The following is a 16,670-nucleotide window of genomic DNA, read 5'->3' as shown; positions in this document are numbered from 1 at the left end:
ATGCATAGTACTATGACATAGCAGGGCCGAAATGAGTGGAACGTTCAATATCAAGCCTCGTGCCTTCACCCGTAAGGTACCTGCTGGTCACATCCCGTGCATAGTCAATGGAGAACACCGAATGAGATCAGGGTACAAATCATTCAACGTTAACTAATTTGACTTAGATGGCTGACGTAATTGCGATGATCCATCCATCCATGCCGTGCCTTCTGAAAGGGGAAAGGTGCCGGATTGGCCTTCATGTGCTACATGTCCGGGAAATTGAGCTGCCGAACAAGTACAGCGACAAGTCCTAACCGACGCATTGGGTGCATTCCACTCACATGGTGACAATTACATGACCATTGTGCCCTTATCAACACATCGCGGGCAAGAGCCTCATCTCGGATCCACCTAGTACCTTGTCTGACCGACAATGATCAGGGCAGCTGTCTAAAGGCGCAAACCCCCCTCCCGTCAACGGAACACCGCAAGTCAAGGCACGCTTACAGTCAATTCCCACGATGTGGCGGGACCGCACCAACCTGTATTGCTGTCCCTATACTGATTGAATATGTGAATTTGAAGCGCTGATCGCTCGGGTTATCCCAGTTACATATCCTACCGTCAGTCGTTCACACATCATCCAGCCAAGAAGCCACGTTATCTCGGCGCCTCCAATGGCTTCTCTGATATCCCTTCACAATCTGAAGAGAGCCGCAGACTCATTACTGAAACGGGCGGATCGGACGAGGATGGCGACGCAATTATTGAGATGGACGTGTTACCCCCGCGCTGGATCGACGTACAGGACGAAGTGACAGAAATGCTCGCAGAAGCCGCGCAGAAATCCTCCCAGTTGGATAAACTACACCAGAAACACCTCCTCCCCGGGTTTGGCGACGAAGATATCAAGAAGCAGGATGAAGCAGCGATCGAGCGACTCACCCAGGACATTACGCGCTCTTTCCACGCATGTCAGAAGGCCGTACAGAGGATTGAGATAATGGTACGGGATGCCAAACAGCAGGGCGGCGTCAGCAGCGGAGATGAAACCATGGCGAAGAACCTACAAATCTCGTTGGCCGCCCGCGTGCAGGAAGCCAGCGCTCGGTTTAGGAAAAAGCAAAGTAATTATCTTAAGAGTAAGTCTATCCGCTATCATTCCCATTTGGAACCTCAAACGACTGGCTCATCGCGCTGACTTTGGCTGGCCGGCTGGTAGAACTGCGAGGCTTGGAAGGATCGTCCTCTTTTGACCGATCGCCGACCCCGATGCAAAACCCTTTTACTGATCCCTCCCTCATGGAATCGGATGCGGACAAGTCCTTTTCCCAGTCGACGCTTATGCAGACCTCTCAGCGACTCTCAACGTCCAGTGACGCCGCTATTGTTCAACGAGAACGGGAGATAAATGACATTGCTAAAGGCATTATTGAGCTGTCGGACATCTTCCGCGAGTTACAGGCTATGGTGATTGACCAGGGTACTATGCTGGATCGGATAGATTACAATATTGAGCGTATGGGAACCGAGGTTAAAGCAGCAGATAAAGAACTCAAAGTGGTAAGTTCTATGTGTTGTGCCGATTCTATGAATTTGGACTAATCTGAGTCCTAATAGGCTACCAACTATCAGCGGCGCACGGTAAAACGCAAGATTCTCCTCCTCCTGATAATCTTGGTTGCAGGGTTGTTCATTGTATTATTAGTCAAACCTAAGAGACATGACTCCCCTGCGCCTTCTTCACCAGCACCAGAGCCACTCTCTGCGCCACATTTTCAACAATCACCCGGATTGCGTTCTCGCGCGTCTAGTTCAAGTTATCGCAAAATGAGACGGCCGTTCTTGTCTATGGTCCCAAGGGACAAATGGGTAGATCCAGATATATATCGATAGTACTTGCTGTCAAATCAACACTCTTGCTTACTGAAGGCGATACAGCGTCATTATTTTGTAGCAAATACTAGCAGCAGCCGAGCAATATCACAATATACTTGTAAAAGCGTTTCCCTATCGAGGCATGGACGAATAGCAGGGTTTTGAGTATGGGCATGTGCCTGTGGAAGATAACACGAAGGGGGATTGGAAGCTAGTGAATAAGTCGTAATTCGGACCGGGTCACTTGGCCATTGACATACATATCAACCTATTCAACCATTGGCATCAATTCTAATGATTGCCTTCCTGTTTCAAAAGTTCGGCAACATCAGCATCTAGGTCCCCGCTCGCGAATTGAGCATAGTCCTCATCATTGTGGGTGACCTTGCGCTTCTTGGTGAGAAGGCCATTTGAAGTATCAAAGGTCGCTGGGGCCAAGTCCGAAGTGCGGTATGATGGGTTAAGGGATTGCTCGATGCCAGGGAGTGTGAATCCGGTGGCAACCTGGGGTTCGTTTGTGAGCCCTGGGATTGTCTCCTGCGGAGCTTGTTGCGGAGAGCCGACGGGTGTCAGTGCCTCGACAGGTGGAGGTGTCAAAGCCTCGACCTCCGGCCGAGGCATATCTGCCTCTCCCCCGAGTCCGAGGTCTCCATGGTTGGTCTCAGGCGAAGCTTCCGCAGACAGACCTCGCATGATTCCGTCCTCGACTTCCCGCTTGGTTGCCTCGGTCCCGGTCTTTCTTTCTCCGAGCTGCGTAACGAGTTTTTGCTCTCTCGAGAGAGCAGAGCGATTGGTCTCCAACAATTTCTCGAGACCGTCAATTAGAGCCAACCGTGATTTGATGACCTCCGAAACCGAGCTCTCGGCGTTGGCCAGCGCCTTCAGTAATTGACTGAGTCGCGCGGCGTGCACCGGAGGAGTAGGCAACGGGTTTTTGGGATCGTGTAACTTATCATACTCCGCATTGGCAGCGGTAGTAGATGCAGTAGATGTCATGGTAGCTTTCGAAAGAGCTACCTGTAATGGAAGCAGAGGCTGTAGCTCAGACGGAGTAGAGCCGGACGAAGTTGAGAAGAGAGATCCGCCCAGGGGCGGTTTCTTGCCGGTAGAGCGAGATTTATCGATTTCTGATAGGACATGAGCGCAAGTTACTTGGGGTTGTTCACGCAAGGCGTCCTTACCATCTACTCGAGCCTCCACGACATCCTGAATCGAAGGCTCAAATATCGCACGCGATCTCCAAACCTCTATCACCCGTCGCAGCTTCTGCTGAATGTCGTTTGAGGCACCCTTGTATGCGGTGGCTGTAGCCTCGGCGATGATCTTATGAATGTCAGCCTTTCTCATGAATAAATCGAAGATTGGAACAGTACAGACCGGAGAGAATGCGAGGAGAAAGTCTTCCTTGCGCCGTGCACGCGACTGTTGCACGACCTCTGGGTGGGTGTCAGTCATCAGGGTTCAGGCCAGCAGTATGTGCCGTACGAACCATTCGCAAGGTAAATCAAATTCAGTCGCTTCGGCGCGGGCGATTCACGTAATTTCTGTAGCCATAACTGTGCTGTCCGATCTGCATGTCGTCTATTATTCGCGAATGTGGTCAGTCAAAGCCAATTGACAGTCCGTGTCTATCAAGAGAATCTACCTGTGGAACATGACCCATTGTGCAACCGTGACGATGCCTTCCTGAGTCTCATTTAGCGCGGAGAGCTTGGCTTTGACGGCGTCATCGGAATAAGCCATCGTAATATCGTAGCAAGCTGCACTTCTTGAGGCGGCACTCTACTTTTGCGCAATGTAGAGGCAGGATGGATGACTTCGGTATGTTTAGACCGGCGACTCGACTTGTTATAGGTGGATGTGTAGCGTGTATCGCGTTGAGCCGCTTATTTGACACTGAGGATACAGACAGAGTGAAAGAATCATGCAGCAAGTTCAAACAAAAGTCCAGATGAGTAAGAGAGCATAGAGAGAGAAATTACTGTGGTGAGAGTGAAGGGCTCCTGAGGAGTAGTCACCCCTCTCCTCCAATGCAAGCTGCAGTCTAGCTCTCTCACCGCCCTCACCGGCAGAATCTGGGGGGTTCTCCAATTGCCCGTCCAACCGTGCTGTCCGCCCGCATCCTCAACCCGCCAGCTGGTACCTTACATCTTAATCCCCTCCCATCCCTCCTCAGTTCTTTCACCTCCTGACTATAATTTGACTTCACTGTGGATGATCGCATACTTCATCTAACATCACAACCCGATCAAACATGGCAGACCGCTTTCCTTCATTGGAGGATTTCTCCGCGGGTGAGCAGCCGCATCATCGCCGCCTCTACTACGTTTAATACTGACCCCGTCGATAGGCCAAACCGAGGTGGTGGATAGCAATGGTGGCTCAGATCAGAATGACTTCCTGGCTCGCGAAAGAGCCATGCTTGGGGATGATGCCGAGCAGTTTGCAACCCCTCAAGACCACGTCGCTGCCGCAGAAGACATAAACGACCATGACGATCTACTTGGGGGTGGTGCGGATGCCTTCCCAGCCGCAGGCGATGCGTCTCCTCACGAGATGGCCGGTTTCGAATCCTCATTCCCCGCTCTCGATACACAAAATGAGGCACGTACTGCGTCCAATCTATGAGCAATCATATGTCAATAGTGCTAATTCCTTCCCAATCGAACAGCAGGTTGCCCCTGGTGGTACAATCACTGGAACGGGAGCGCCCTTCCCGCCCACCGGATATACCAACTACACTTCCCAAGCTCCCGACGAGGAGCCTGAGCCCGTCAGGTAACGCCCTCCCAATCCAAATCATATAACACTTAATAATCTCAGTCTTCACCCTTCCGTCCTTATGCGCTGCACATATTCTGACTTTGCGACTACTCCAGGGAATGGCGTGAGAGACGAAATGCAGACATTCAGCGTCGTGCCGAGATCTCCGAGGAAAAGAAGGAAGCGACAATCAAAAAAGCGCAGGAAGACATTGATGATTTTTATGTCTCTTACAACAATAAGACGGATAAGCTGCGCGCTCAGACCCGTGCTGAAGCTGAACAGTTTCTCGCTAACAGGGAAGATACATCTTCTGGCGGCACCAGCTGGGAACGCATTGCAAAACTGGTAGACGTATCTGGGAAGGGTAGCAAGGGTGGTGCTAGTGGATCTGGCAAGGAGCGCTTCCGAGAACTGCTGCTCGACCTCAAAAAGGACCAGAACGCCCCCGGTGCCAGCGGGGTCTAGGATTCACAACACTGAAACAAACGGTTGGCGCACTGGACCGTGAAACGAAAGTCTTCTGGGACTATACCTCATTACTTCTACTTCAGCGCCATTCTCATGAACATCATGTTTTCCCGCATTGACTCCAAGGGCTTCACGTTCCCCACTGACTTGAATATACCTATGTGGATCGATTGAGTTCGTGGCAGCAACCTAATTACATGTTCTCTTATTTTATTCTCATTACATGTTTTGATATTTTTTTTATTCCCTTCCTGTAGCTAGATCGTGCATATTGGATCACCGAACTTTTTTTTATCCTCCAACAAATTCTGCAACGTAACACAAAAGCAGAGCTTGAGACTTTAATTTCGCCAGGCTATTGCGTGCTTGAACATACGACTTCATCGATTCTCTGACTGGTCTGGAAGTAGCCACATTGCGTAAATTTATTCAAGTACCATTCTTATATGAACAGTGCTCAGTCTAATTCGGTGATGTCACCTCCTGGCCCACCTATCTCCTCTTTCTCTCGCTTGTTATCCGCCTCAATTTCTTCCAACTTCTTCCGACCTTCCTCAGTTGTAGCGTCAACAATGCCCTCTTCGAGACTTAGCATGCCGAATTGTCCCAACTTCTCAACGACATCTTCAGCCTCTTCAACGCTCAATCTGCCAAGGACCTTATTGACTTCATCAAGGGACTCCGACGCTAACGCAATCTGCATTTCTTTCGAAAAGGACTCGAAGACCTTGCGCGCCTCGATCTCCACGGGATCTTGACTCTCGGTCGCAGGTATAGCAATACTGATTTTCGTGTTGGGATCAACTGCATGCAGTTGAATCTGCTCCACACCAGCCGGGTCGTTGGATGCAGAGCCATCCTTGGCAAGCTCTGCAGCACGAGTCTTAATCTTATTATAGGTCTCATTCACATCGTTCCGGAAGAGAGTTCCCGCTTGGTGATTCGCCGTTGTGATACTACATGTAAGTTGAGCTGTTAGCATTGCTTTGATCGAGTTGAAACTTTATTCACGCACCGTTTGAAAAATAGAGAGATACCGTCACGCCCAAGAGACCGGCAGTATTGCAGCAATAATGCTTGATGAACACACTGACGGGCATAGTCATCCTTGCCTTCCATCTGGCTATTGAAAGCCTCCACGAGGAGGCCATCGGTTTCCCTCTCGGCAACAATCTGGGGATTCGCGGAGATAAATTGCAATAGAGCGCGGTAATCGCTGCGGTCAATCTTTGCAAACCGCTTGGCTAGGTCACTGGCCTTCATACTCTCTGGGTCCTCCTCCTCATCGTCATCCCCAGTGGCAGTCTCTCGAGACGAAGAACCAGCTGATGCTCCAGGGTTCAGGAGCTCAATTGTCTCTGTCTTCGCCGATGATCCCTGGCTCTTTGTGGCTCCCTCCTTAGCGATGTGCGAAGTATTAAAGCCAGTGTGTAGCTGATCGCTGGTAATCTTGCTGCTCTCTTCTTTTTCCAATTGCGCAAGTCTTTGTTGAAGCTCCTTCTGTAAACCCTGCACCTTATCCTTGTGTCCCTGTACGCCCTTGATATACTCCGCAAAAAGCTTGTCATCAGTAACTTCACTGATTTCCTTCTTGACCTGGTCAACTAGAGCACCCATCATCTGGGAGTATTTGGGCTGCTCCTTTTCTTGCGTATGGACTCCCTCCGGAGGTGGGGGAGGCAGATCCTCCGACGGGTTACTGGCGAACTCCATTAGGGCCTGGAAGACAAACTCTTCGGGATTCTTTGAGAAGCCTTCATTCTGCTTCAGTAGAGTAAGGAGCTTATCGATGCGGACCAGCAAGCCATCGTTGATTATGCGCTCATACTTGAAGGTTTGTATCTCATGGCGGCGCTGCACACGCTGCTGGTGAATTTGAGCTTGTTTGGCTCGGATGAAAGAACGTTTATCGACGTTGGGATGAACTTCGATGTCGGAGTCATCTGATAGCTCGAGAGCATCCCACTTGCTGTAGTCGAGAACCATGGTGGATCAAGTATGTATAGCTAATGAGGGGTAGGGATGGTGCAAACAGCAGAGCAGCAACTATACGAAGTTCTGCAAAGAACAGTCTGATGCGGTCAAGGCGGAGAGTTTAAGCTTAGAAAACCATTCGTCCGTAATCAAGGAAGAAGTGTGCGCAACCACAGCACGCAGATGCGCCAAAGCCATCGAATGCTCTCGACCAGCTTCGATAGCGGCGGAATTGCAACGGGCGGTGATAGAGGGCAGAATCGTCGCCGATGCGAGGCCGAAGCGGCGATGCTCGGGACCGGAGGTTGAGCGGACTTCGCGGCTGGCCTTCTGCACTCTGGCATTCCCCTCCATTAATCTCACATTCAGCCCTCGAAACAGCAAGTCAAGCTCTTCTATGCCATGTACCCCATGGCTTTCGAGAGCAACTAGTCGGACATGGCATCCTAGTTTTCTCAAAACGCCAAATTCTTCAGCAGCCATCTGATTCCGCTTTCTACACTCCTCAGATATGCGCGGAGCTGGTTTCCTGGCCTCCTGGCCTCCAGGAGTAGCCGCCAGGCAGACAGCTCAAAAATCTGGAAGGATAGTCTCGAATCTGTATTCGCATAACAGTGCCTTTACTCTTGAAACGGCTCCAATTGGTTACAAGAGACAGGTTTTAGGACCATCATGCCTAATACGCAACTACCACGGAACCTCTCTACATTCCAGGTCGCCGCTCTTTCATCTCAATGGCGCATGGACCGCAATTGATCGGTCTCAATCACTCCGCTATAGTTGTCTCTTCTCGTCTGCTACGAGATCACTATATGCCAAGCCTACCGGTCGAACGACACCATCACAAACCGCAAAAGATACAACACAGGATAAGGACGAAGAGGATTTGGACAAAGGCTTTGAACTTTCTGAACGAGCAGCTCAGGCAGCTCAGGTTAATCTGCGCGCGAAGCTGGCCAAAGATGGAGCTTCAGGAAAGAATGCTGGCTTCAAGGAGATCTGGCGACTGCTATCCATTGCCCGCCCCGAGGCCAAGAAACTTGGGTTCGCTTTCTTCTTCCTACTCATCTCTTCGGGTATCACGATGTCTATTCCATTCTCTATCGGTAAGATCATGGACGCAGCTACCAAGCCCCCGGAGGTCAATGAAACAACGGAGGATGGCGGCCCGGATCAGCTTTTCGGTCTGAGTGTACCGATGTTCTATGGTGCACTAGCCGGAATCATGACCCTAGGCGCTGCCGCTAATTATGGTCGCATTGTCATACTTCGTATTGTTGGCGAGCGCATTGTTGCTCGGCTCCGCTCGAATTTGTTTCGGAAGACCTTCATTCAGGATGCGGAGTTCTTTGATGCGAATCGCGTTGGTGACCTGATCTCCCGTCTCGGCTCCGACACAATTATAGTAGGTAAAAGTATCACCCAGAATCTCTCCGACGGCCTACGAGCGACAGTCAGCGGTGTGGCTGGGTTCGGCCTCATGGCTTACGTCAGTCTCAAACTGTCGAGCATTTTGGCGCTTCTGCTTCCTCCAATTGGCTTAGGAGCTTTCTTCTATGGAAGAGCGATTCGAAATCTGAGCCGCAAGATACAAAGGAACCTCGGAACTTTGACTAAGATTGCCGAAGAACGTTTGGGCAACGTCAAAACTAGCCAGTCATTTGCTGGTGAGATTCTGGAGGTCAACCGTTATAACACCCAGGTTCGCAAGATTTTCGAGCTCGGTAAGAAGGAGTCTCTCATAAGCGCGACATTTTTTAGTTCGGTACGGTACTCTGGCTGAAACATCATCAATCATCTTCTGACCTGCTCATAGACCGGATTCATGGGTAATATGACCATCCTTGCTCTACTCTATGTTGGCGGTGGAATGGTTAAAACAGGCGCTATCAGCATCGGAGAGCTCACATCATTCTTGATGTATACCGCCTATGCTGGTTCCAGCATGTTCGGTCTCTCTAGCTTCTATTCTGAATTGATGAAAGGTGTCGGTGCGGCTAGTCGTCTATTCGAGTTACAGGACCGGAATCCAACGATATCACCCACCAAAGGAATCAAAGTTGAATCTGCTCGTGGCCCTATTCGCTTTGAAAATGTCTCCTTCAGTTACCCTACCCGCCCCGCTGTTCCTATCTTCCAGGATCTTAACTTTGAGATCCCTCAGGGTACGAACGTCGCCATTGTTGGACCGTCCGGTGGAGGCAAGTCTACTATTGCCTCTATTTTGCTCAGATTTTACAACCCCACCGGCGGACGCGTTCTAGTCGGAGGCAAGGATATCAGTGAGATGAATGCCAAGTCTCTCCGCAGGAAGATTGGTGTAGTCGCGCAGGAGCCAGTCTTGTTCTCCGGGACGATCGCCGAAAATATCTCTTATGGAAGTCCCCATGCGACTCGCTCAGAAATTGTAGCAGCTGCCAGAAAGGCCAATTGCCAGTTCATCAGTGATTTTGTGAGTGGCTCGGCAATGCTGGTTACATCCCCTACTGACGTTCTCGCTAGCCGGATGGTCTCGACACTCAGGTTGGGCCTCGTGGAGCCCAACTCTCTGGTGGACAGAAGCAGCGTATTGCTATCGCTCGCGCGCTGATTAAGGATCCCGATATTTTGATTTTGGATGAGGCGACTTCTGCGCTCGATGCCGAGTCGGAGACCCTCGTCAACAGTGCCCTTGCTGCCCTGCTTCGTGGCAACAACACGACCATCAGCATCGCTCATCGACTTTCCACGATTAAACGATCCGACACGATAATCGTCCTTGCGCCTGATGGAAAAGTCGCTGAACAAGGCAGCTATGAGGAGCTCAGTGGTCGCCCTGATGGCGCTTTTACCAAACTCATGGAATGGCAAATGAGTGGCGGTGACGCTACTCCTCCTCGGGTGCCCGTGAATCCCGAGACAGAAGAAAAGTTGTGGCAGTTAGAAAACGATGGTGCTGAAGATGAAGTTGAAGAGTCTCCCGAGGGGTCAGCTCAGCAGAAGCAATAGCAGGCATCACTGCACATCTTGAAGCATTCTTACGTTCTATCATACATGTTGGACGTTCTCAAGCCGTGTAGACTACCAGGCTTGCTTTTCAGTTCGGGGGTGGCTCATATATACTTGTTCTTAGAAGGTAGGACGCCTGATGATGTATGTAATATCTTTGGATTTCTGTTCTTTTCCTACTGTTGCTGGATGACTGGATAGAGAGATCGTACAGAAATACCCAACTCTCCTCAACATTTTAGTAACTTAGTATTTGACTAATGACTTCGTATGTTGACTCGATAAACTTAATAACTTGCTTGTCTTAGTCACCCGAGCGTGACCTGTTTGCCTGTCTTGGCAGCTGTCCAACACGCCCTCATGACCTTCTCTGCCTCTCCTTACCGTCACTTCTCGTCATGCAAGACAACTATGGATTGATATTCATGCTGCCTGAGTCCCGCCTCATCTCTTATCAAGGGACTCCTTCACAAGCACGACAATGGATCGTTTTCGCAGATTATTCGCTCCCCAAGTGACGTATGAGGCAATCCAGCAGCCTGCCGCGGCGGATACCGATTCGGAGGACAATGAATCTGCCTCCCCGGGTCCCCAACAGGCCCCTTTCTCCTCATACGAATACGCCGTGTTTCTTCTCTTGGGAGTCTCTATGCTTTGGGCCTGGTACGTTGAATGGGAGGGCTGGTTGATTAGCGAGCTGCTTCTCTTCACCCATTGTTCTCCTCGTATGGCACCAGCTTGCTAATTAACTGTCATGACTCGATTACTCACCGCAGGAACATGTTCCTCGCAGCGGCTCCGTACTTCTACCATCGATTCCAGACAGACGACTGGACCGCGACTCACTTTCAGCCTTCCATCTTGACCGTTTCGACAGTGACCAACTTAGGCTCCTCATTCATCCTCGCAAAGCTCCAGAATGGAGCCTCCTACCCCAAGCGGACAGTTGTCTCGCTGTTGATGAACATTGTGGTCTTCACTTTCCTGGCTTTCTCGACTATATTCATGAAAGATGTCTCCGTGGCCAACTACTTTATCTTTTTGCTGTTCATGGTCTTCGGCGCAAGCCTTGCCACGGGCGTCAACCAGAATGGCGTCTATGCATATGTCGCCGGCTTCGGACGTGAGGAGTATACGCAGGCCATCATGAGCGGCCAGGGCGTGGCGGGCGTTCTTCCATGCATTGTTCAGATTCTTTCTGTTCTCTTCGTGGCATCCGACCAAGGTGACAACGAAAACGACCAAGTAAATGCCGCTTCGCCGCAGTCATCCAAATCCGCCTTCGCATATTTCATGACCGCAACTGCGGTCTCCTCCCTTGCCCTCCTCGCATTCACTTCCCTCGTTAAACGACGCTCTAACCTCCCCTGCTCAAGTGACAACACTGCCACGAGTATTGGCAGCAATGAGGATGACACCTCCAAGCCGGCTAAAACCATCGGCCTATGGACACTTTTTCAGAGACTCCGGTTTACTGCCCTAGCCATGATCCTCTGCTTCACCGTCACCATGGTATTCCCCGTCTTCACCGCACAGATCGAGTCTGTAAATCACGGTCACCGCCTTTTCGAAGCTCCCGTCTTCATCCCCCTCGCCTTCTTCTTCTGGAACGCTGGGGACCTCATCGGCCGCATGCTAGTCTTGTGGCCCGCACTCTCGCTAGTACATCGGCCCTGGGCCCTATTTGTCTTTGCCATCGCCCGCGCTGCGTTCATCCCGCTGTATCAACTATGCAACATCCGGGGCCGCGGCGCCGTCGTGCAGAGTGACCTGTTCTACTTGGTCGTCGTGCAGCTGCTGTTCGGGGTCACTAATGGTTACCTAGGTAGTAATTGTATGATGGGTGCCGGACAGGTTGCGACAGACGAGCGGGAGCCGGCTGGCGCATTCATGGGACTGATGCTGGTCACGGGGTTGATGCTCGGCAGTCTGTTAAGCTTTCTGGCGGCTGGGGGTTGAGAGGAGTTGCTTTCCTGTTAAATTTAAGTTTTTAGATTGATTCCTGGATCGTTATAGATTTGTACATCCGGCCACTTACTCTACTATTAGTTCCGTGCAATTGAGTTTCACACATTGAATACATAGTAAGATCGATCTATTGAGTCCAGATGTCGTAGGTGCAGGTGCTGATGTGGCCGATATACACTCGTCACCGCTGGCCTGTCGGTATACACAGACAGCAAGCAACCAACCTCTAAATCAGGACTAATAGGTGCATCAATGGAAGACCTACACAACGCCGAACAAACCCACTCTTGCACTGAAATAGTTATGAATACATTGTACATGGAAAGTATGCATCATCATCATTATCACCAGTCAGGATGACAAGAAAGCAATAAGAGGAAAACAGCAGGCAAGGCGAAATAAACCATTACCACCCATAAAGATGCAAGTGGGCTTGGTTTATGCATCTTGCGTTCTCCACTTTCCCTTAAGCAGACCACGAACACGAATCAGTCTGTCGTTTCGGTAGATAAAGAAATCTGCGATGCAGTTAAGCTCGACGGGTGCTCCTCTTCATCATACGTCTGTGCTCCTTCTGCGACTCGCGATCCAGGTACTTCCGCTGCTCGTCGGCGGACATGCCGCGGAGGAGGCGCTCGCGCTCTTCTTTCTTGATCTTCTCAGCAGCAAGGCGACGTTCCTCGGCCTTCTCGTCCTCATCTGCACGGCGCAGCTTCTTGATTTCCTCCTCGCGGGTATGACGAATCTTGCGGGTTACCTCAGGACGGAAATGAGCGACAGCGACGAGGCGGTCGGCCAGACGAATACATTGCGAAAAGAGAGGCAAGGAGGCGGCGTAACCGGCGGGTGAGGAGGGAAGGGTCATGGCGAGTTGAATGCGCTTGCGAGGGGTGGTTTCCTCGATCCTGGTGCGATGGGTTTAGCATACGTCTTCTTAAAAGTGACGCGGGGGCCACGGGGGCCAACAAGGGGAGATCATCGTACTTCAAGGGTTTGTCAATTGGCTGGTCAGTCACAATGAGATACTTAAAGTTGTTGCCGGCCTTCTCAATAGCCTGGATCAATTCGGGGGTCAAGAGCACGTCCGTGATTTCGGCGCTCTCAGTCATGACAGTAACCCAACTGGGAAGCTTGGGATTCTCGCGAGTGAAGGTGAGAGAAGCATCATAACGCTCCTGGCGGAATTTGCGCATGTGGTTCTTGTGCACGATCGCCCAGACAAAGCCATCGTAAGTCGAGTTATTGACCTTCAGAAACGAGGTGTCATTTGCAGGCACGGGCACCACATCCTTCTCTCTGCCATCAAATGTGAACGCAGTAGCTTCGTAGGTTTCGGTGGGCGCCTCCCAACTTTCGAAGAGAAAGCTGAACACCGACTCCGTCCAGAAAATTACTGGGTTGTACCGCTTGGGGAGCTTGACGGAGACGTCCACAAAGGCTACGTTCTGGCGACCTGTGGCGTACGAGGTAAATTCCTGCGCGGATCGTTCCTTGAGCAAGGCGTCCGGCGAAGAGACTTGATCGGACTTGATTCCTTCAAATCCAACGACAGCGAACTCATTCTGTAGGGCGGACACGTGTGCCTGTGCCCAGTCGCGGGCCCGACGCCGGTTTTTGCGAGTCCCCCAAAAATGGAAGATGACAATCAATAGTATGATGGGCATCACCATGGCTTCCTGCATGAAGTCCTGTGGCGAGGTCCGCTCCCAGACCCGGTACCACTTGGTGTACGGGACTGGACTCCCGGCGCCCACGCCATGGGTGTTGAGGGCCGGGGTGGTGGATGAACTGGAGACAAGAGAAGCCGGAGAGGGCTCAGGGGCCTCGACAAAGTCGGCGAATTCTAATGGATATTCATGTTAGATGGAGGGTTGAGGATTCTGAGTGTCGGAGCTGGGGAGGTTGACCCCGGATTTTTAAATGGGGTTGCGTGCGTGACTTACCGTCGTCGACTCTGGCCGGACCAGAAGCCTGCGAGCCCCCAAATAGGTTTTGAAACATGCCCGCCATGATCAAGTTGGAGGAATTTGGAAAGTGCGAGATGTTAAGAGGCGAGGATCTGGCGACGTGGCGGCGGAAGGAAGCAAAAGAGAGGAAAGCGTGGAGGAGGTTTAGCTTTGGGTCGGTTGACGTTTGTCGCAATCGGAGTCTGCCGAGTTCGGTTGGTGGAGCCGCCCTCGGCCTAGGGCCACCAGCCTGAACGGCAATAAGAGCCTTTCAAAACATTGCTCCTGTCAGATATTCCTAAGTCAACGTATTATGTCGAATAGAGACATTAAGCCGGACATAGTACAATGTAGGTTCGGAAGGAGTGAAATCAATCGCGATGTCAATTGAGACCGCATTCGCCGACAGCAAGTGATGCTATGTCAACCGCGGCATGGAGGAGAAATGAGAGAAGTATTTACAAAATCAAAGAGAGTTAACGAGCGAGGTGGTATCCTAGCATGAAAGCATGTCGCTCACAGAAGCAGAAATCAAATAAACACAAACGATACGCGCCCAATTCTTTTATCGATACAGCCCAATCAATGTACAAGTTCTATTACTCGCTCCAAAGGTCATCCCGCAGAATGATCAGACTAGACGGAAAACATCACAGCGGAAAGATTGAAAACAGTCGTATCGTCGTCATCGCTCCAGACGTGGAGCTTGAAGGTATGCACTGAGCACAGTGACAGATCCTTTGGTAAAAGGAGAAGGAGGAGAAGACAGGGCACAATGAGAGTCTTCGGCATAGTCATTGTCCATAGGCCGGGGGAGCATCTTCATGACCCAGGCGATCCCAGAAAGCACTGCAAGTACCGCCTGGGGTCATTTTCTCATCGCGCATACGACGAGCAATTTCTCCAGCGAGTCTTTCGACTAGTGCCTGGTCCACGATGCTAGAGGTCGCTTTGATATCTGTAAACGGGAGTGCTGCGGCAGGCAGACTACGTGTAGCCCCTGCTTCCTGCTGCTTTTCGCTCTCGCGGGCGAAGGCGACTGTGGGATCCCGTGGTGTAGCTTCCACGTCAATGACTGCAGACTGACGAGGAGCCGCGGACGATGATGTCTCACCCACTTCACGTGCCGTTTCGGTTGCGAAATTACGCCGGGGCATGCTTGGTCTTGATAGACTGGCACGATGCCGTTCAGGAATTGTGGGAAGATGAAGGTCGCTGCTCGGCGAAAGTGGGGGCGTCACTGGATCATCTGTTTGCTCGCTCACCACAGGTAGAGGAGCTGAGTAGACCGATGCGGCGCTCGTGGTCTCCGTGTAAGTAGTCTCGCCACTTACGCTGACTGTATCGTCTGTAGTCTTGGGGCGACGCAGATCGACGACGCGCTTCTTCCGCTTTCTCGCGTTCGATTTCGAATGACGACCAGAGCCCAAAGTCAATCCGTAACTGCTGAAAGTGTGTGTATTGACGGAGGATCGGCTGTGTGAGGACACCATACTGGCTGTGTCCTGGAATGAAGAGGACAGGCCTCCAATCTGCGAATGGGTCCTGGAGAGGATTGGACTGAGGGGTGACATCACGCCTCCAGTGATATCGCCCGAGTCGGAAGGTGAAGTCCACGCGCGGTATACAACTTCTTGGATGGATGGTGTGAAGAGTGATAGCGTCCGTTGAGAATCGGTAAGGGCGGCCAGCCGGAGAAGGTTCTTTTGGGAGAATAGAGAGTGAGTTTCAACGGTAGATTCAAGAGAAAGGGAAGCGATTTCGGATTCATCCAAGGCGTTTCCGGAAGCGTCGACGGGGTCTTGTGGTGGGCTTGCCAAGGGATCTTGACCTGGGCCTTCGCCTGCAGCGTCTGTAGCTTCTTTTTGCAGCTCTTCGCCAGCGCGGTATTCCGGGACCCACAGTCGAAGGGATAAACGGTGAATGATAGCAGGCAATTCATCCATGAACAAAATGCGAAGTTGTGCCTCAATTTCTCTTTGTAAGAAGTCGCGAACAAAGGGAATGGAGTCGAAAGTCGAGGATACTTTAAGCGATTCGAGCGGATCATTCCTGAAAACGACAGTGATGCCTTTTTGCTTTGAAAAAACTAATATGACGAAGCCAGAGAGTTTGAAGTCGGAGAGTGTAATTTGCAAGGGTATGGTCAGAGGGGTTCTATAATGTATTGAGTGAATATATTAGCAAAAAATACCCAGAAGGCGACTCCTCGGAGAAAGAGTTCGCTTGTTAGTGTCACTCACGCTGCGGCAACAGGCATTGGAGTTGCAAAAGAGGGTCGGGTGAGGAGGTAGGTATTAAGAGGATTCGCCTGAACTCGTGTTTTCAGAGTGAGAAAGGCATCTCCAGTGTATGACATCTTGAAGATGCCCCGAAAGCGATCCTCCGCCAAGTCCCCAATTTCCAAAATCTCCAATTCAGGCGGGATCGAGCCAAGATTCAGTTCAGTCACGATGATGTCGTCGACGATGATGGGTGGTTTTGGAGATTTATTCAAGGCGGCAGTCAGCAGGTCTTGGGCACGAGTATAAAAACTCGCGTCCGCCATAAGCGGCGACCAGTTGAAGTTGAACGCCATCGCCGTTCATGTGAAAGGATGAAGTCACTTCTTATTTTCTCCCTTATATTTGAGCGGACGACATTGGAAAAGTACAGAGACTGAAACTTATGGAAGTGAACAAGACAGTGCAGGGTTAA

The 16,670-nt window shown here is 51.0% G+C and overlaps 8 protein-coding genes across 8 annotated transcripts; 4 read left to right on the top strand and 4 right to left on the bottom strand.

The window, feature by feature from the left end:
* Window positions 1-268: 268 nt before the first annotated feature.
* BP01DRAFT_361004 (t-SNARE syntaxin TLG2) lies at window positions 269-1,960 on the top strand. The gene is made up of 4 exons (XM_025576037.1): window positions 269-529; window positions 595-1,127; window positions 1,208-1,548; window positions 1,606-1,960. The coding sequence occupies exons 1-4, from the start codon at window positions 507-509 to the stop codon at window positions 1,879-1,881; spliced, it is 1,173 nt and encodes a 390-aa protein (XP_025426755.1). The 5' UTR covers window positions 269-506; the 3' UTR covers window positions 1,882-1,960.
* Window positions 1,961-2,154: 194 nt separating this feature from the next.
* BP01DRAFT_387077 (CTD-interacting domain-containing protein) lies at window positions 2,155-3,606 on the bottom strand (the record flags this gene model as incomplete). Its single annotated transcript, XM_025577712.1, has 5 exons — window positions 2,155-2,990; window positions 3,045-3,186; window positions 3,241-3,299; window positions 3,353-3,444; window positions 3,509-3,606. 5 exons carry the CDS (start codon window positions 3,604-3,606, stop codon window positions 2,155-2,157), a joined length of 1,227 nt encoding a protein of 408 aa, XP_025426754.1.
* Window positions 3,607-3,997: 391 nt separating this feature from the next.
* BP01DRAFT_361002 (clathrin light chain CLC1) lies at window positions 3,998-5,392 on the top strand. Its single transcript, XM_025576036.1, has 4 exons — window positions 3,998-4,157; window positions 4,214-4,467; window positions 4,535-4,641; window positions 4,743-5,392. The coding sequence occupies exons 1-4, from the start codon at window positions 4,118-4,120 to the stop codon at window positions 5,092-5,094; spliced, it is 753 nt and encodes a 250-aa protein (XP_025426753.1). The 5' UTR covers window positions 3,998-4,117; the 3' UTR covers window positions 5,095-5,392.
* A 94-nt stretch (window positions 5,393-5,486) lies between these two features.
* On the bottom strand, window positions 5,487-7,254 carry BP01DRAFT_350683 (Hsp90 co-chaperone CDC37). Its single transcript, XM_025573808.1, has 2 exons — window positions 6,113-7,254; window positions 5,487-6,053 (listed from the first exon to the last, which is right to left on the bottom strand). The coding sequence occupies exons 1-2, from the start codon at window positions 7,081-7,083 to the stop codon at window positions 5,555-5,557; spliced, it is 1,470 nt and encodes a 489-aa protein (XP_025426752.1). The 5' UTR covers window positions 7,084-7,254; the 3' UTR covers window positions 5,487-5,554.
* A 160-nt stretch (window positions 7,255-7,414) lies between these two features.
* mdr2 (ATP-binding cassette permease mdr2) lies at window positions 7,415-10,289 on the top strand. The gene is made up of 3 exons (XM_025578406.1): window positions 7,415-8,836; window positions 8,888-9,523; window positions 9,574-10,289. Exons 1-3 carry the CDS (start codon window positions 7,583-7,585, stop codon window positions 10,057-10,059), a joined length of 2,376 nt encoding a protein of 791 aa, XP_025426751.1. The 5' UTR covers window positions 7,415-7,582; the 3' UTR covers window positions 10,060-10,289.
* Window positions 10,290-10,443: 154 nt separating this feature from the next.
* BP01DRAFT_360999 (nucleoside transmembrane transporter FUN26) lies at window positions 10,444-12,143 on the top strand. The gene has a single exon (XM_025576035.1). It carries the CDS (start codon window positions 10,840-10,842, stop codon window positions 12,016-12,018), a length of 1,179 nt encoding a protein of 392 aa, XP_025426750.1. The 5' UTR covers window positions 10,444-10,839; the 3' UTR covers window positions 12,019-12,143.
* BP01DRAFT_329266 (CCDC47 family protein) lies at window positions 12,144-14,221 on the bottom strand. The gene is made up of 3 exons (XM_025572981.1): window positions 13,971-14,221; window positions 13,012-13,870; window positions 12,144-12,932 (listed from the first exon to the last, which is right to left on the bottom strand). The coding sequence occupies exons 1-3, from the start codon at window positions 14,035-14,037 to the stop codon at window positions 12,557-12,559; spliced, it is 1,302 nt and encodes a 433-aa protein (XP_025426749.1). The 5' UTR covers window positions 14,038-14,221; the 3' UTR covers window positions 12,144-12,556.
* Window positions 14,222-14,767: 546 nt separating this feature from the next.
* BP01DRAFT_307506 (MDM34 family protein) lies at window positions 14,768-16,551 on the bottom strand (the record flags this gene model as incomplete). The annotated part of the gene is made up of 2 exons (XM_025572301.1): window positions 14,768-16,130; window positions 16,217-16,551. 2 exons carry the CDS (start codon window positions 16,549-16,551, stop codon window positions 14,768-14,770), a joined length of 1,698 nt encoding a protein of 565 aa, XP_025426748.1.
* Window positions 16,552-16,670: the final 119 nt, after the last annotated feature.

This window comes from Aspergillus saccharolyticus, assembly GCF_003184585.1.
Source record: "Aspergillus saccharolyticus JOP 1030-1 unplaced genomic scaffold BP01scaffold_60, whole genome shotgun sequence".
Lineage (NCBI taxonomy): Eukaryota > Fungi > Ascomycota > Eurotiomycetes > Eurotiales > Aspergillaceae > Aspergillus > Aspergillus saccharolyticus.
This window is presented reverse-complemented; position numbering and strand designations above follow the sequence as displayed.

Bases quoted from the DNA above. Each gene is read 5' to 3' on its own strand.
- BP01DRAFT_350683 (XM_025573808.1), bottom strand. From the start codon at position 7,083: ATGGTTCTCGACTACAGCAAGTGGGATGCTCTCGAGCTATCAGATGAC. The intron at 6,054-6,112 runs GTGCGTGAATAA...ACTTACATGTAG, and splicing joins ATCTCTCTATTTTTCAAACG to TATCACAACGGCGAATCACC.
- BP01DRAFT_361002 (XM_025576036.1), top strand. From the start codon at position 4,118: ATGGCAGACCGCTTTCCTTCATTGGAGGATTTCTCCGCGG. The intron at 4,158-4,213 runs GTGAGCAGCCGC...CCCCGTCGATAG, and splicing joins ATTGGAGGATTTCTCCGCGG to GCCAAACCGAGGTGGTGGAT. The intron at 4,642-4,742 runs GTAACGCCCTCC...CGACTACTCCAG, and splicing joins GAGGAGCCTGAGCCCGTCAG to GGAATGGCGTGAGAGACGAA.
- BP01DRAFT_329266 (XM_025572981.1), bottom strand. From the start codon at position 14,037: ATGGCGGGCATGTTTCAAAACCTATTTGGGGGCTCGCAGGCTTCTGGT. The intron at 13,871-13,970 runs GTAAGTCACGCA...AATATCCATTAG, and splicing joins TCCGGCCAGAGTCGACGACG to AATTCGCCGACTTTGTCGAG. The intron at 12,933-13,011 runs GTACGATGATCT...CCATCGCACCAG, and splicing joins CCAATTGACAAACCCTTGAA to GATCGAGGAAACCACCCCTC.
- BP01DRAFT_360999 (XM_025576035.1), top strand. From the start codon at position 10,840: ATGTTCCTCGCAGCGGCTCCGTACTTCTACCATCGATTCCAGACAGAC.
- mdr2 (XM_025578406.1), top strand. From the start codon at position 7,583: ATGCGCGGAGCTGGTTTCCTGGCCTCCTGGCCTCCAGGAGTAGCCGCC. The intron at 8,837-8,887 runs GTACGGTACTCT...ACCTGCTCATAG, and splicing joins GCGCGACATTTTTTAGTTCG to ACCGGATTCATGGGTAATAT. The intron at 9,524-9,573 runs GTGAGTGGCTCG...CGTTCTCGCTAG, and splicing joins GCCAGTTCATCAGTGATTTT to CCGGATGGTCTCGACACTCA.
- BP01DRAFT_361004 (XM_025576037.1), top strand. From the start codon at position 507: ATGTGGCGGGACCGCACCAACCT. The intron at 1,128-1,207 runs GTAAGTCTATCC...GCCGGCTGGTAG, and splicing joins GCAAAGTAATTATCTTAAGA to AACTGCGAGGCTTGGAAGGA. The intron at 1,549-1,605 runs GTAAGTTCTATG...GAGTCCTAATAG, and splicing joins CAGATAAAGAACTCAAAGTG to GCTACCAACTATCAGCGGCG.